Here is a 13,941-nt window from a genome sequence, read left to right as displayed (position 1 = left end):
GAATATCTAAAACTGGGAGATAGAGATAAGGATTTATAGGTGAAGTGAGGATCCAAACAATGCAAGAAAGATGGGAAAAGAGTCAGGCAGAGGAATTAACACCAAAAACAGTAGAGGTTGAAGGATTTTGTACACGAGAGAGCTTTTCTCAACACTCACTGTTTTATTTTATTTTATATACACTATGCTCAACTTAAAAATACATGAAGGTATTTCTATAGCACTCAGGATATTTATAGAATTCTTATATTACCATTAACACATATTTTATTTCCCTCAAATCAATTTCAGCATCAATTTTAGTCCACTTATTTCTCCTTTGTTTATAAGAGATACAGGTGCTAAGCAATTGGTGCTTAGCAATATATGTTAGAATGGGGGAGAAAATGGGTTAGAGCAAAGCAATGTCACTCAATTCTTTCCATTTCTTCTGAGTTCAACACTAAAAATTCAGTGTTTACCAAAGCTTGTTTTAAAAGTTCTATGTATTGACAATTAAGTTATAGCACACTTGTTAAACTCAAAGAATTAGAAACCATAAGACTTACAGAAAAATCTGTGTCCACACATTACAGCCATTCATTTCTCGATGATTTTAATATCCACAAAAAAGACTTTTCCAGGATTTATAGGTTGATTACTATTTATACAAGTTTTGTTTTCACTTAATGACAACTTGCTTATGTATACTTGTCAAAGTAATTGACAAAATTATAAAATTAATTTTAAAAGACCACTACCAGTAAAATATTTTATAAAATTATCTTATTTTATTAAATACATATTTTGGTCCAAACCTTGAATTCCCTAAAAACCTAAAAACATCTATAAGGACATAAGTGTGGGATAATATTCTAGGTGGCCTGACACTTCAACATTTGTATAGTACTTACTTATTTCAGAAAATTCACTCATTTTCCTCCTTTATGAGGATAAGCATGTGCTCTCTTGCAAATTTTTCAGGTTTTTTGTGTGCTTTTCGTTTACTTTTTTCTCATTATGTTCATCCTAAAAATTTATGTTGCATTGGCAATTTTCAACTCATCTTACTTTTCCATATTTATTCCCTTTCACATTTACAAAATTTTCTCCATTTTATTTTTCAGGAGCACTTCTGGAAGAAATTGGTAATTATTTTCAGACTCATATTCCTTTGGTGGTCCATTTTATTGCAATGATTGTTGCACTGCATTGGAAGTTTTCCAATCATCTGACTTTTCCGTATTTATTCTCTTTCAAATTTACAAAATTTTCTCCATTTTATTTTTCAGGAGCACTTCTGGAAGAAATTGGTAATTATTTTCAGATTCTTATTCCTTTGGTGGTCCATTTTATTGCAATGATTGTTGCACTGCATTGGCAGTTTTCCAATCATCTGACTTTTCCATGTTTATTTGCCTTTACATTTAAAAGTTTTCTCCATTTCTCTTTCAGGGGAACTTCATGGAAAAATTGGTAAATTTTTTCAGACTCACATTCCTTTGGTAATGTATTGTATAGAAATGATTTTTTTCTTGGCATTTTCTAATTCTTTAACTCATTACCCACCCCATCTTTGCTCTTCATTTTCTTGAATTTTCAATTATTCTCCACTTTATTTGTGCTTCCTGAAATTCTCCAATATTAATGTCCCTACTCATTCTCTCTCTCCACCAGTTTCCTTTCCTTTCCTTTATTTGCCATATATTCTTCGTCTTCTATCTTCCAGATACTTATTATAATTTCATTTTAAGGTTTGTGAGATGCAAAGGACTAGGTTAAGAAGAATGTGCTTGTTTTCATACAAGATATATTCTAGAAAACACCATTTCACTTTGATTTTCCCACATGTTATTTGAATTGGAGTGCCCTGTACTGTGAATATGAAAATATCCTAAATCTGAAAGGATCAGATTCCAAAGTTTCTGAGTTAAGTTTTTTTTTCTTCCATTGGCCTTTTAAACACTCTGAACATACTGTATTCATGTATAACCCTGAGACTTGCTATTGAACTCCCCTTGACCATATTATCAAGTGATCAGACCTATATAAATATTTTTACATGACTATAACTGGGTATTTTCTCACTCAACCATACTTATTACTCTTCTTTCACTTGCACTTTTATCTGTTCAATTAGTAATTCAATAAATTGTTTTTGGGGATCTTTATACATACATTTTTAAAAATTATTTATCAGAGAGAGAGGAGAGAGGGGCAGAGGAAGAGCGAGAGAGAGAATCCTCAAACAGACCCCACACTGAGCGTGGATTCTGATGTGGGGCTCAATCCCAGGACCCTAATATCATGACCTCCAAAATCAAGAACTAGATGCTTAATTGACTGAGCTACCCATGTGCCCCATACAAGCATTTTTCATCCAATTAATCTCATTGATACTATATCTCTGAAGTCTAAGGTTATGTTCTAAGATATTTCTACACCAATTTCAGTATCTCACCACAAGAATTATTTAAATCTTCATGTCCCTACATATCACATGGTATTCAATGATATTTATTCAATGGAATGGATTTCATGTGATTCCTTAAATAGGGAATGGACATGACTTGGCCATTTTGCAAAAACAATCATTAGCAGATATAGGGCTTTAATCATATCTCATTTCTAATGTTTAGAAAACCTTTCTCATATATATGTGTCTATATGGTTTCTCTCACATAGGAGGAAGGCATAGTATAACTCTGGTGAGAAACAGAATCTTTCTGAGAACCCTGTTCATTTGGCTTCCTGGATTTTGCAACCATGTTATTTAGTTAAGATGATCTTCATTCAGCCATGGGTTAACATAGTCAAATAAAATAAGGCTGTGAATTAATCAGTGGACAAAAATGTGAATAGAGGCACCCCAAAACATGACCTCACATTATTTATGTGAACAATATTTCAGTATCCCCTTTTACAGTATTTGTGGGAACTTTATATGATGTAGCTACTGCAATACTGAGATTTAACAAATATATTTAAAGCAGCTAATGGCCACTCTAAAGCTAACAAACTGGATAAATAGGAACCTAAACACTGTGAAAAGGAAGAAGAATATTTTTATAAATTAAACAACCAGAACTAAACTCCTAAAATTTTTGTCAATTCATTAAATTAACTCTATTCTCCTATCCTTTATTTACCAGTGAATATCTCTAGAAAGCAGTGATCTCTGCACCCCTGTTGTATGCCTCTCTGAGTGTTCACCTGAAATCTTATAGGGTTAATTTAAAATAAATTTTTCAGCCAATTCAAATTTTCTTTGTGGTTATCTCCCACCATTTTTACATTGATCTTTCCATTTGTACTTTTGTTTTTTCACTATGACTACAGGGAAAAATATTAATTTTTGATATTCCATTACTTTTGATCTCCTTCAAAATGATAGGTTTCTTGGGTGTCTGTAACATTTCCTGCATTTTAATCTGTATGCCCTCCAGTACCACCCCTCTCCTTGATGTATACTATTCCTCTGCCAACATGCAGGTGACACATGGCAAAAAGACACGTGAAAAGATGCTAAACATTAATTATCATCAGGGAAATACAAATCAAAACTATGGTGAGATACCACCTCACATTGTCAGAATGTCTATAATTAACAATACAGGAAATATCAAATTTCACAAGAATGCAGGGAAAAGAGAACTCTCTTATGCTGTTCATGGGAATAAAAACTGTTGCAGACAGTCTAGATGGGTGTTCCTCGGGATCCCTGGGTGGTGCAGCGGTTTGGTGCCTGCCTTTGGCCCAGGGCGCGATCCTGGAGACCTGGGATGGAATCCCACGTCGGGCTCCCGGTGCATGGAGCCTGCTTCTCCCTCTGCCTGTGTCTCTGCCTCTCTCTTTCTCTCTCTGTGTGACTATCATAAATAAATAAAAATTTAAAAAAATAGATGGGTGTTCCTCAAAAAGTTAAAAATAGAACTATGCTGTAACCTAGTAATTACACTAGTAGTTATTTACCCAAAGGATACAAAAATACTAAAAAAAAAAATACTGATTTTAAGGGGCACATGTACCCCAGTGTTTTATAGCACATTATCATCAAGAGCCAAATTATGGAAAAAGCCCAAGCATCCATCAATTGATGAATGGATAAAAGATGTACCTGATTTCACTGATATGTGGAATCTAAGAAAGAAAGCAGATGAACGTAAAGAAATGAAAACAAAGAAGAGAGGCACACCATAAAAGGGACTCTTAAGGGAAAAATGGGGGTTGCTTGAGAAGAGGTCGACATGGCATTGGGCTAAATGGGTGATGGGTTTTAAGTAGTGTATTTGTTGTGATGAGCAGTAAGTGTTATATGTAAGTGACGAATCACTAAATTCTATTCCTGAAACTAATATTGGACTATATGTTAATTAGTTGGAATTTAAATAAAAACTTGAAACATTAAAATAAATAATAAAAATAAATAAATAAATATTGGCAGAAGGACTAAATGTCTTAAGAATATTTCAAAGTAACATCTTAATTATGAATTATTTTATGTGGACAAAAGAAATAATTGACCTAGGAGGTTTCTGAAAAAAGCCTAATATAATCATTCTAATTTTAATATTCTCTCTTTATAATGACAATTTTAATTATATTGTTGATATTTCGGGAATGGGATTTAGGAAAATATCTTTTTAATGTACATTCTAGGTGTCATGTGACTACCTACAATGTACAGGTTTGGACAGATGGGTGCCTTTACTGTATTTTTTTTTCATCACAGTTAAGTACCTTTCATATATATATACATACATATACATATTTTCATTTTATCTAAAATAGGTGATATTCCAGTGAAGGAGGAATGATTGATATTGTGAATTCCAGATGAAGACATGTCCTCCCTGCTCTCATAGTTTATTTACTAATTTAGTTCCTTTTGAAGGAAGGGGTAGAAGGATGTAAAACATTGCCACTGATTGGTGAAATATCGTCTGGAACCTCAAGGTTCCAATTTCAACAAATACGAGTCCACTTGGACCACAGAGTAAATTAGGAAACAAGTTCCAATTTTTGATCTCCTCCTTTCCTGACATTGTGTTTTCATTGGAATAAACTGTTTTTTCTTCCTTTTATTTTAGAGGAGAATGAAAATAAAACAAATACCAGTAATGTATTCCATTGTGTACCTTGTCGTTTTCTCATATATTTTTTGTACCCTTGCCTTTGTCATAATGATCATCTATCTCAATTCAAATGTATACATCATTTTATGATTTGTCTCAGTATCTTACCTTTCCAAATCATCGTCTCTTCCTATCAATATTTCCATTATTGCCTCTTTCATTTGTCTTGTTTCAATCAAGGAGGCATCATCTTTCTGACAAATGAATTCATTAATAAGATGTGTATAAAGCTGAAATATTTTTAAAGTTCTAATGTGTTAGTTTTATCCAAGAAGGATTCACTTGATTTAGAACCCTCTTCATTGCTTCCTCTTCCTTTCCTACTATGTAATTTAGAAATGATGAGATTTTTCTCACAAGATGGGTATGAGATGACATTATTTTCTTTTTTCTGTGAAGAAAATTGTACTAACAGGCATCTAAATTTAGAAAAGTTACAATGTGGGAGACAGAGATGAGTATTAATAGATGTTTTAGACTATCAAATACAAAGAAGATGGAAAAAGGACTACACAGTGGATATACATGCCAAAGAGATTTCCTCCAAGAATATAAGGCAAGGGCAGCCCCAGTAGCCCAGTGGTTTACCGCCGCCTTCCACCCAGGGTGTGATCGAGTCCCACATCGGGCTCCCTGAATGGAGCCTGCTTCTCTCTCTCCCTGTGTCTCTGCCTCTCTCTCTCTCTATGTCTATCACGAATAAATAAATAAATAAGTAGATAAATAAATAAGTCTTTAAAAAAAAAGAATATAAGACAAAACACCCCAGATACCGAAGCAAACTTGAAAAAAGAAAAGCAAATTGGAAACATGATTCTGAGCTTCAAGTTATATTACAAAACTGAACAAAACAGTATGATGCTGGTGCAAAAATAGATACATAGATCAATGGAACAGAATAGAAAGCCCAGAAATGATCCCACAATTATATGGTCAATTAATCTTTTACAAACAAAAAGAATATCCAAAAGAAAAAAGACAGTCTCTTCAACAAATTCTGTTGTAAAAACTGGATGGCAACATGAAGAAGAATGAAACTGGACCACTTTCTTACATCATACATAAAAATTAATTGAAATTGAAAATGGACAAAAGACCGAAATATGAAATAGGAAACCATTAAAATTGGTGAGGGGAACCAAGTCAGCAACCTCTTTGACATCAGCCAAAACTTCTTTCTAAATGTGTATCTGAGGCAATGGAAACAAAAGCAAAAATACTGGGACTTCATCAAAAGAAAGGCGTCTGCACATTGAAAGAAACAAACAAACAAAAAGTGAAAAGGAAGAAGATATTTGCAAATGACATATCTGATAAAGGAGTAGTGTCCCAAATGTATAAAGAATTTATATGACTCAACACCAAAAAAATAAATAACTCAATTAAAAAATTTGTCAGAAGACATGAATAGATGAAGAAGACAAACAGATGGCCAACAAACACATGAAAAGATGCTCAACATCACTCATCATAAGGGAAATACAAATCAAAACTATAATGGGATCCCACCTCACACCTGTCAAGTGGCTAAAATCTAAGTAACAACAGGTGCTGGCAGGGATGTGGAGAAAGGGGAACCCACATGCATCGTTAGTGGGAATGCAAACTGATGCAGGCACTCTACAAAACAGCATAGAGGTCCCTCAAAAAGTTAAAAATAGAGCTATCTTATGATCCAGCAACTACACCACTAGATATTCACCCAAATAATACAAAAGTATGAATTCTAAGAGATACATGCACCCTAATTTTTACAACATTATCTACAATAGTCAAACTATGGAAATAGCCATGTGTCCATCAACTGATGAATGGATAAAGAAGATGTGAGATATATACATATATATATCAAATGAAATATTACTTAGCTATAAAAAGGAATGAAATCTTGCCATTTGCAATGATGAGGATGTAGCTAGAGAGTATTATGCTAAGCAAAGTAAGTCACTCAGAGAAAGATGAATATGATTTCCCATATGTGGAATTTAAGAAAGAGAACAAATGAACATGGGGGATAAAAAAGCCAGAGAGAGGTGATCAAGAAACAGACTATTAAGCATACATAACAAATTTTTGGTTACCAGAGGGTAACTCATGGAGATGGGCTAACTAGATGACAAGGATTAAGGAGTGCACTTGTGACGAATAGCTGGTGTTGTATGGAAGTGCTGAATCACTAAGCATACACCTAAAACTAATATTACACTATATATTAACCAATTTGAATTTAAATAAACTCTTAAAAAAGAGAATGTAGGACAATTAAAAGTCCTACATACACAAAATCTTGGAATCGTATAAATTGTATAAGGATATGATTGTATCCTTTCAATTACTGCTTTTTACAAAATGTCAATTTAATAAGTGAGCTAATCTTTTGAAATTTCCACGGAAGTTTCCTAAGGGATGTCAATAAAGCATAAAGCCACATTTTAGGGAAAAAATAAAATGAGTGCTTAAAACACACTCTTCTAACATTTTGCTTATACAATCAGCATTCATTTTCCTCTATAACTCATCTTAAAAATTTCATTTCTTCCAAATATATGAGTCAGTAATCAACATACATTATATTTTCTGTTTGTTTTTAAAAGATTTATGTGCTGAGAAATTCTCTGCTTAATTGTAAATTACTGGAAATAGAAAGATTTTAGTTAAAGCTCATAACTTACTACTTTGACCTTCTGAAGTAAATGATAAAATCCAAGACGATAGATTTTTAAAGCTATTTTGGAAAGTCCTACCAATTAACAGCTAAATTAAAGTTTGTTAAAGGCAAAGAATTAGAAATAATTTGAATTGCAAATGATTATACCCAGTCTCAGTCAGTGACATTTTCTAAAAAGACCTTTTCAGGGGCACCTGGGTGGCTCAGTTGGTTAAGCGTCTGCCTTCAGCTCGGATCATGATCCCAGAGTTCTGAGATTGAGCCCCACTTCAGGGTCTCTGCTCATGAGGGGACCCTGCTTCTCCTGCTCTCTCTCCCCTGCCTCTCTCTGTTACTCTGTCTCTTGAATAAATAAATAAAATCTAAAAAAAAAAAAAAAACATTTTAGGATTTATACATAGTTTACCACTAATTATACAAATAATGTTTTCACTTAAAGGCATCTTATTTAGCCTGACAAAAAAAAGAATTTTCAAAATTAATAATCTACTTCAATAAGCTACTAACAAGTTAACATTTCTTAGGAAATTATGTTATTAAATATATATTTTGGTCTAAACTTGAATTATTTATATACATAAAACTGTCTAGAAGACAAATATGTTAGATGAAATTCTAGTAATTCCTCTTTCCACATCTTCATCATTCTTCTCTTATTCAGTTAATTGTCGAAAAATTGTTCTCACTTTTCTAAGATAAAAATGTACTTAATTGCTATTTTTTTCATGTTCTGTTTCTTGGTTTTGGGTTTGTTTGTTTCTGATTGCATTTATGTTACCAATATGGTGTGCACTGAAAATTTTCAACTCATTTTCATTTTCTTTGTTAGTTTTCCTTGACATTTACTGACATTTACATGAGTTTTTTTCTTTTTGAGAAGGACTTCGGCAGGAGCTTGGTAACTTTCTTCTGGCATTCTTTTTACTGATGTCTTCCCTAAGAATATTTTTTTTTCTTTGCTTCCTTTCGTTCCTTTGATTTATTCTTAGGCTTCTATCTTCCAGATGATTGTCATAATTTCATTATAAGTTTGGTGAGATGAGGTGATTAGGCTAAGAAGAAGTGGTTTTCTCCATTTAATAGAAAACTGCCCTTTAAATTGAGTCCCCCAACATGTGTTCTGAGACAAAGTTCCCATCATTTTGTATATAATATTGCCCCAGTTCTTAATGGATGGGTTCAGACTCCAAAGTTGCCAAGTGTGAGAAGTTCCTCCTTTTGGTGGCCTTTTACACACTTTGCATATTACTGACATCAAGTGAAACCTTGACACATGAGAGTCTCCTTCTCTTGACCATATTTCAAGTGGTCCAAGGTATGTAAGTATTTTTGGATGCTTTGCCTGCTTACTGTCCCTTTCCAGTCATAGTTATTACTCCTCTTTCATTTTTACTTGAATTCATTTAATTATTAATTCAATAAATTGCTCTTCCTTCATCCACTTTTTTCACTCAAAATTCATTGATGACATATCACTAGAGTCTAAGGCAATTTTCTAAGATATTCCTACACTGATCACATAAGAAGAATTATTTAAATCTTCATGTCCTACACTGTATAGTATACAGATTGTATTTTGCAAATTGTAGTGAAGTTTTTACATGGAATGTACTTTAGAGATTCCTTTAATTGATTTTGAAATGAATTTTGCTTGGCCAATATGCAGACACAAACATTTAACTGTGTCTTCCTTAAGATGTTAACATCTATAACATACATGTGTGTTTATGTCTTTTCTCTCAGCTAGGAGGAAGGCTCAATACAAGTTCGGTGAGTAATGCTTATTTCTTGGAAAGCTCTATTCTTCCATCTCTTGGGTCCTTCCTGAAAGTAGCAAAATAGTATGCAGAAACACAACAAAAATGTCTATGGTTGCCAAAGAAGCATCTGTAGCATTAGCTTTCTAAATTTAAAGAGTTTTAGTAAATTCTCTCAGAAGTGCAAACTTCAATTGATTCAGTATTTCTTCCTCCTTTCCTCCATCCTTCATCTTGATTTTAGGCTCTCTCTTTCCTGCTCCTGCTCCCTTGTCTTGCTTCTATATTGCTACTTGGCCTACACATGATCTTTTTTACTATGATATTTGAAAAAAAATGAAATATGAAAATAATACAGAATTAAAAGAGGAAGCCCAAGGATTTTAGAAGAAGAAATGGGACAAAGGGAGAAATGGAAAAGACAATAAGAGAAAACAGGGAAGGAAAAAAAGTAAAAAGTTTCCTTCTTTCTCTCCCCCGCCCCAGACTGGAGGAAGGCACAATTATATGCTGGTAAGTGATATGAACTCTGATACAGAAAATCCTACTATCGAAGATATTTTAAATCAATACCTACTGTGTGCAAAGCAATGTGCTAAAAATCAAAGCAACTCCAAAGCATGCATCCATGATCTCAGTAGATTACTCAATGTTTTAGTAGATAACAATGTGTTCAAAATATTAAATTTTAGCAGTTTTGTTATTTTTGAGCACAGGTTGAGCATAGGTAGAGTGGTATTGTCTGCTAAAAATCTGAGAAAACTAAAACAAAAAATAAGTTATTTGATCAGATTTGCCATATTCCCTATTTCCTTTCAACAACCTAAATATTTAATTGCTATTTATCCTGAGGGAACATTATATAAAGAGAACATAGAGATGTATCAGATCTTCAAGTCAAACACAATTTAGCAAAAGGTAAGTAGATATTTAAGGTTATGGTTTCCTTCGGTTGCTCTTATTCCTAAATTAATCCTAGGGCATTTATACTCATTGTATTCTGGTGAGACAAGCAGCTATGTTTCAGAGGATGAGATCTCATATACATTTGTTCCTTATAGATTGGAGGAAAGAATTGTTCCAGGCTGGTAAGTCTATGATGATGCAGGAGGGATCCTGCTCCTTATGGGCCAGTCTCAGGAAAAGATGGGTAGAGGGGAGTTACATCTACTAAGGGCAAAAGAAACCCTCACAGAGGGGGAAACCTCTGGCTCAGGCCTACTGAGATCCTTCCCAGAATAATAATAGTCCACTTGTCTGCAGTAAATGTGACCCTGGATGCAGCCACTGCCCATCCTTCCCTCCTCCTGTCTGAAGACAGGAGACAAGTAACCTGGCAAGAAGAACATCAAGATCTACCTAGCTCCACCCAGAGATTCCACTCCTATCCCTGTGTGCTGGGTCAACTGCACATCAGCTCTGGGAGAGCCCACTGGGAAGTTAAGGTCGAGGGTGCACTTTCCTGGGACCTGGGAATTTGTATAGATAATGTAACAAGGAAGGGGAGCATCACAGTGTCCCCACAGAATGGTTTCTGGGCCATCAGGCTCTATAAGGGAGAGTACTGGGCCCTCACCTCCCCAGAAACCTGTCTTACTATAAGAGAAAAGCCCCTCAGTGTGGGGATATTCCTGGATTATGATGCTGGAGATGTATCCTACTATAATATGACAGATGGATCCCACATTTTCTCCTTTACCCAGATAACATTCAGTCGTGCTATAAGACCACTTTTCAGGCTTTGGTCTCCCGACTCAGGTTCCCTAACCATCTGTCCATGGAGGTAATGTTTAATTCATTTATGAGAATTATATGAGAAATATATGAGAAACGATTATTTTTGGCCCCAGTGATGATTATAATTCTCTCCCAAGGAGATGCTAATTGATGCTTAATTGTAAATTACTGGAAATAGAAAGATTTTAGTTAAAGCTCATAACTTACTACTTTGACCTTCTGAAGTAAATGATAAAATCCAAGACGATAGATTTTTAAAGCTATTTTGGAAAGTCCTACCAATTAATAGCTAAATTAAAGTTTGTTAAAGGCAAAGAATTAGAAATAATTTGAATTGCAAATGATTATACCCAAGGAGATGCTAATTGATATTTTCCTTCATCTTACTGATCCATTGTTATGATTGTCTGAGACACAGACTGTGATTGCCCCTCATATCAATTCTCCCTTCTTCCAGTTATAGATGTTTTCATACAATTACCTTGACCTATGACATCCCCATATGAACATTAGATTTTTTTACCTTCACTTGCTGCATGTGACTAATTGATGGCTGGTGTGTTATAAACTAATTATTCTGTATGATTCCTGGAATGTATCCTTAAAAGAAAATTGTATTCTTCTTTTCTTCTTTACATTTTCTTCTAACTGGAATGTGTTATGATGAATGGAACTGAAAGAACATTTGTGACTATGTAATATGACATGAATGGCAGAGAAATTAGAATAGACTTGGGTTTTGGGCTTCTTTATGGACCTACTCCATTATGTAACTTCAGAATTCTTTTCTGTGTAAAATAAACTTTTATATCTTTAAGACATTTATATATTGGATATTTGTCATTTGTGATTGAATCTATCCCTGACTGATGCACTCTCCATTTAAATATGACAGCAAAAAAAAAATTTATATATATATATATATATATATATATATATATATGACAGCAGATGACATCCACAACTGAATATTTAGGTGGAACAGGAGATGTGAAGTTCAGTGGTTGATTACTTGGCTACTTACACTCTTGCATTTCCTTACTTTTGCATTCAGTTTAATTAATAATCCCACCTTCTTTGGAGCACCCTTGTGGCTGAGCCAGTTAAATGTCTGACTCTTGATCTCAGCTCAGGTATTGATCTCAGAGTCATGAATTCAAGTCCTGTGTGGGGCTCCATGCATGGCATGGAGCCAACTTAAAAAAAAATTATATTTTCTTTAAATTTCCAATTCTACTGTCCCCTTATTCTCAGTGTATGACTGTATTCGCTCTTTGAATGAAGAAGAAAGAAGGAAGAAAAAGAAAAGAAGAAGAATATATATATACATATGTTTTTCTTTCTTTACAATTTTGGGATCTAGTTTCTTCTAACACACAGAAAAAAATACAACCAGGACCTAATATATCACTCTGTTCTAGCCACTTGTTTGATTATATTCTCTTTTTTCCCTCTTTTTTCTTTCTTGGTTTCATAATCTCTTCTGATTTGTCTAGTGTATGTTTTGTGGAGTCGTGGTTGATATTTTTGTATTTTATTCTCTGATTCATCTATTCTTCTATGGAAAAAATGAGAGGACAGGAAAACTCACCCCAGAAAAGAGAACAAGAGGCAATACTAACTGCCAGAGACTTAATAAATATGGATAAAAATAAGATGTTGGAGCTAGAATTCAGAGTAATGATTATAAAGATACTAGCTAGGCTTGAAAAAAGCATAGAAGAGAATCCCTTTCTGGAGAAATAATAGAACTAAAATCGAGTCTGGAGAAATAAAAAAAGGTATTACTGTGTTACAATAAAAAATGGAGGCTCTAACTGCTATAATAAATGAAGCAGAAAAGAGAATCAGTGATAAGAAATATAAAATGATAGAAAATAAAAATACTGAGAAAAAGAGAGATAAATAACTACTGGATCATGAGGGGTGGATTTGACAGATCAGTGATACCATAAAGTGAAACAATATTAGAATAATTGGGGCCCCAGAGGGAGAAGAAAAAGAGAGAGGAGAGAGAGAGAGAAGCAGAAGGTATATTTGAGTAAATTATAGCTGAGAACTTCCCTAAACTGGGGAAGGAAACAGGCATTCAAGTCCAGGAGGCACAGAAAACCCACCTCAAGATCAATAAAAATAGGTCAATACCTTAACATATAATAGGTAAGTTGGCAAATTTCAGGCACAAAAAGAAAATCCTGAAAGCAGCTTGGGACAAGAGATCCTTAACCCATTGAGGTAGAAACATGAGGCAAGCAGCAGACCTATACATAGAGACCTGGCTTGCAAGAAAGACCTCACATAATACATTCAAGGGGCTAAATGGGAAAAAATATGCAGCCAAGAATACTTTATCCAGCAAGACTCTCATGCAGAATAGAAGGAGAGATGAAGAGCTGCCTCATCAGGACAAACAAAAATGAAAATTTGTGATCACTAAACCAGCCCTGCAAGAAATATTAAAGGCTATCCTATAAGTAAAGAAAGAGCCCAAAAGTAACATAGACCTGAAAGGAAAGAGACAATATACAGAAACAATGACCTTACTGGTAACACATGGCACTAAACTAATATCTTTCAATAATTACTCTGAATGTAAATGAGCTAAATGCTCCAATTAAAAAATAAAGAGTATCAGATTCGATTTAAAAAAAAGAGAGAGAGAGAC

General features: G+C 34.0%; 1 protein-coding gene across 2 annotated transcripts in view; it reads left to right on the top strand.

The window, feature by feature from the left end:
- The window catches only part of LOC119874263 (butyrophilin subfamily 1 member A1-like), a 74,350-nt gene extending 62,242 nt beyond the window's left edge, over positions 1 to 12,108 (top strand). For both annotated transcript variants that reach the window (XM_038553317.1, XM_038553316.1), the window contains exons 5-10: positions 1,107 to 1,127; positions 1,435 to 1,455; positions 9,526 to 9,552; positions 10,026 to 10,052; positions 10,601 to 10,627; positions 10,803 to 12,108. In XM_038553317.1, the coding sequence (XP_038409245.1) occupies positions 1,107 to 1,127; positions 1,435 to 1,455; positions 9,526 to 9,552; positions 10,026 to 10,052; positions 10,601 to 10,627; positions 10,803 to 11,326 (647 nt within the window). In that variant the 3' untranslated portion in view covers positions 11,327 to 12,108. The remainder of the gene's footprint in view (positions 1 to 1,106; positions 1,128 to 1,434; positions 1,456 to 9,525; positions 9,553 to 10,025; positions 10,053 to 10,600; positions 10,628 to 10,802) is intronic.
- The last annotated feature ends 1,833 nt before the right edge of the window (positions 12,109 to 13,941 follow it).

The sequence above is a fragment of the Canis lupus genome, chromosome 12 (genome assembly GCF_011100685.1).
Source record: "Canis lupus familiaris isolate Mischka breed German Shepherd chromosome 12, alternate assembly UU_Cfam_GSD_1.0, whole genome shotgun sequence".
NCBI lineage: Eukaryota > Metazoa > Chordata > Mammalia > Carnivora > Canidae > Canis > Canis lupus.
Note: the sequence above shows the minus strand (reverse complement) of the source record. Positions and strands in the feature narration are given on the sequence as shown.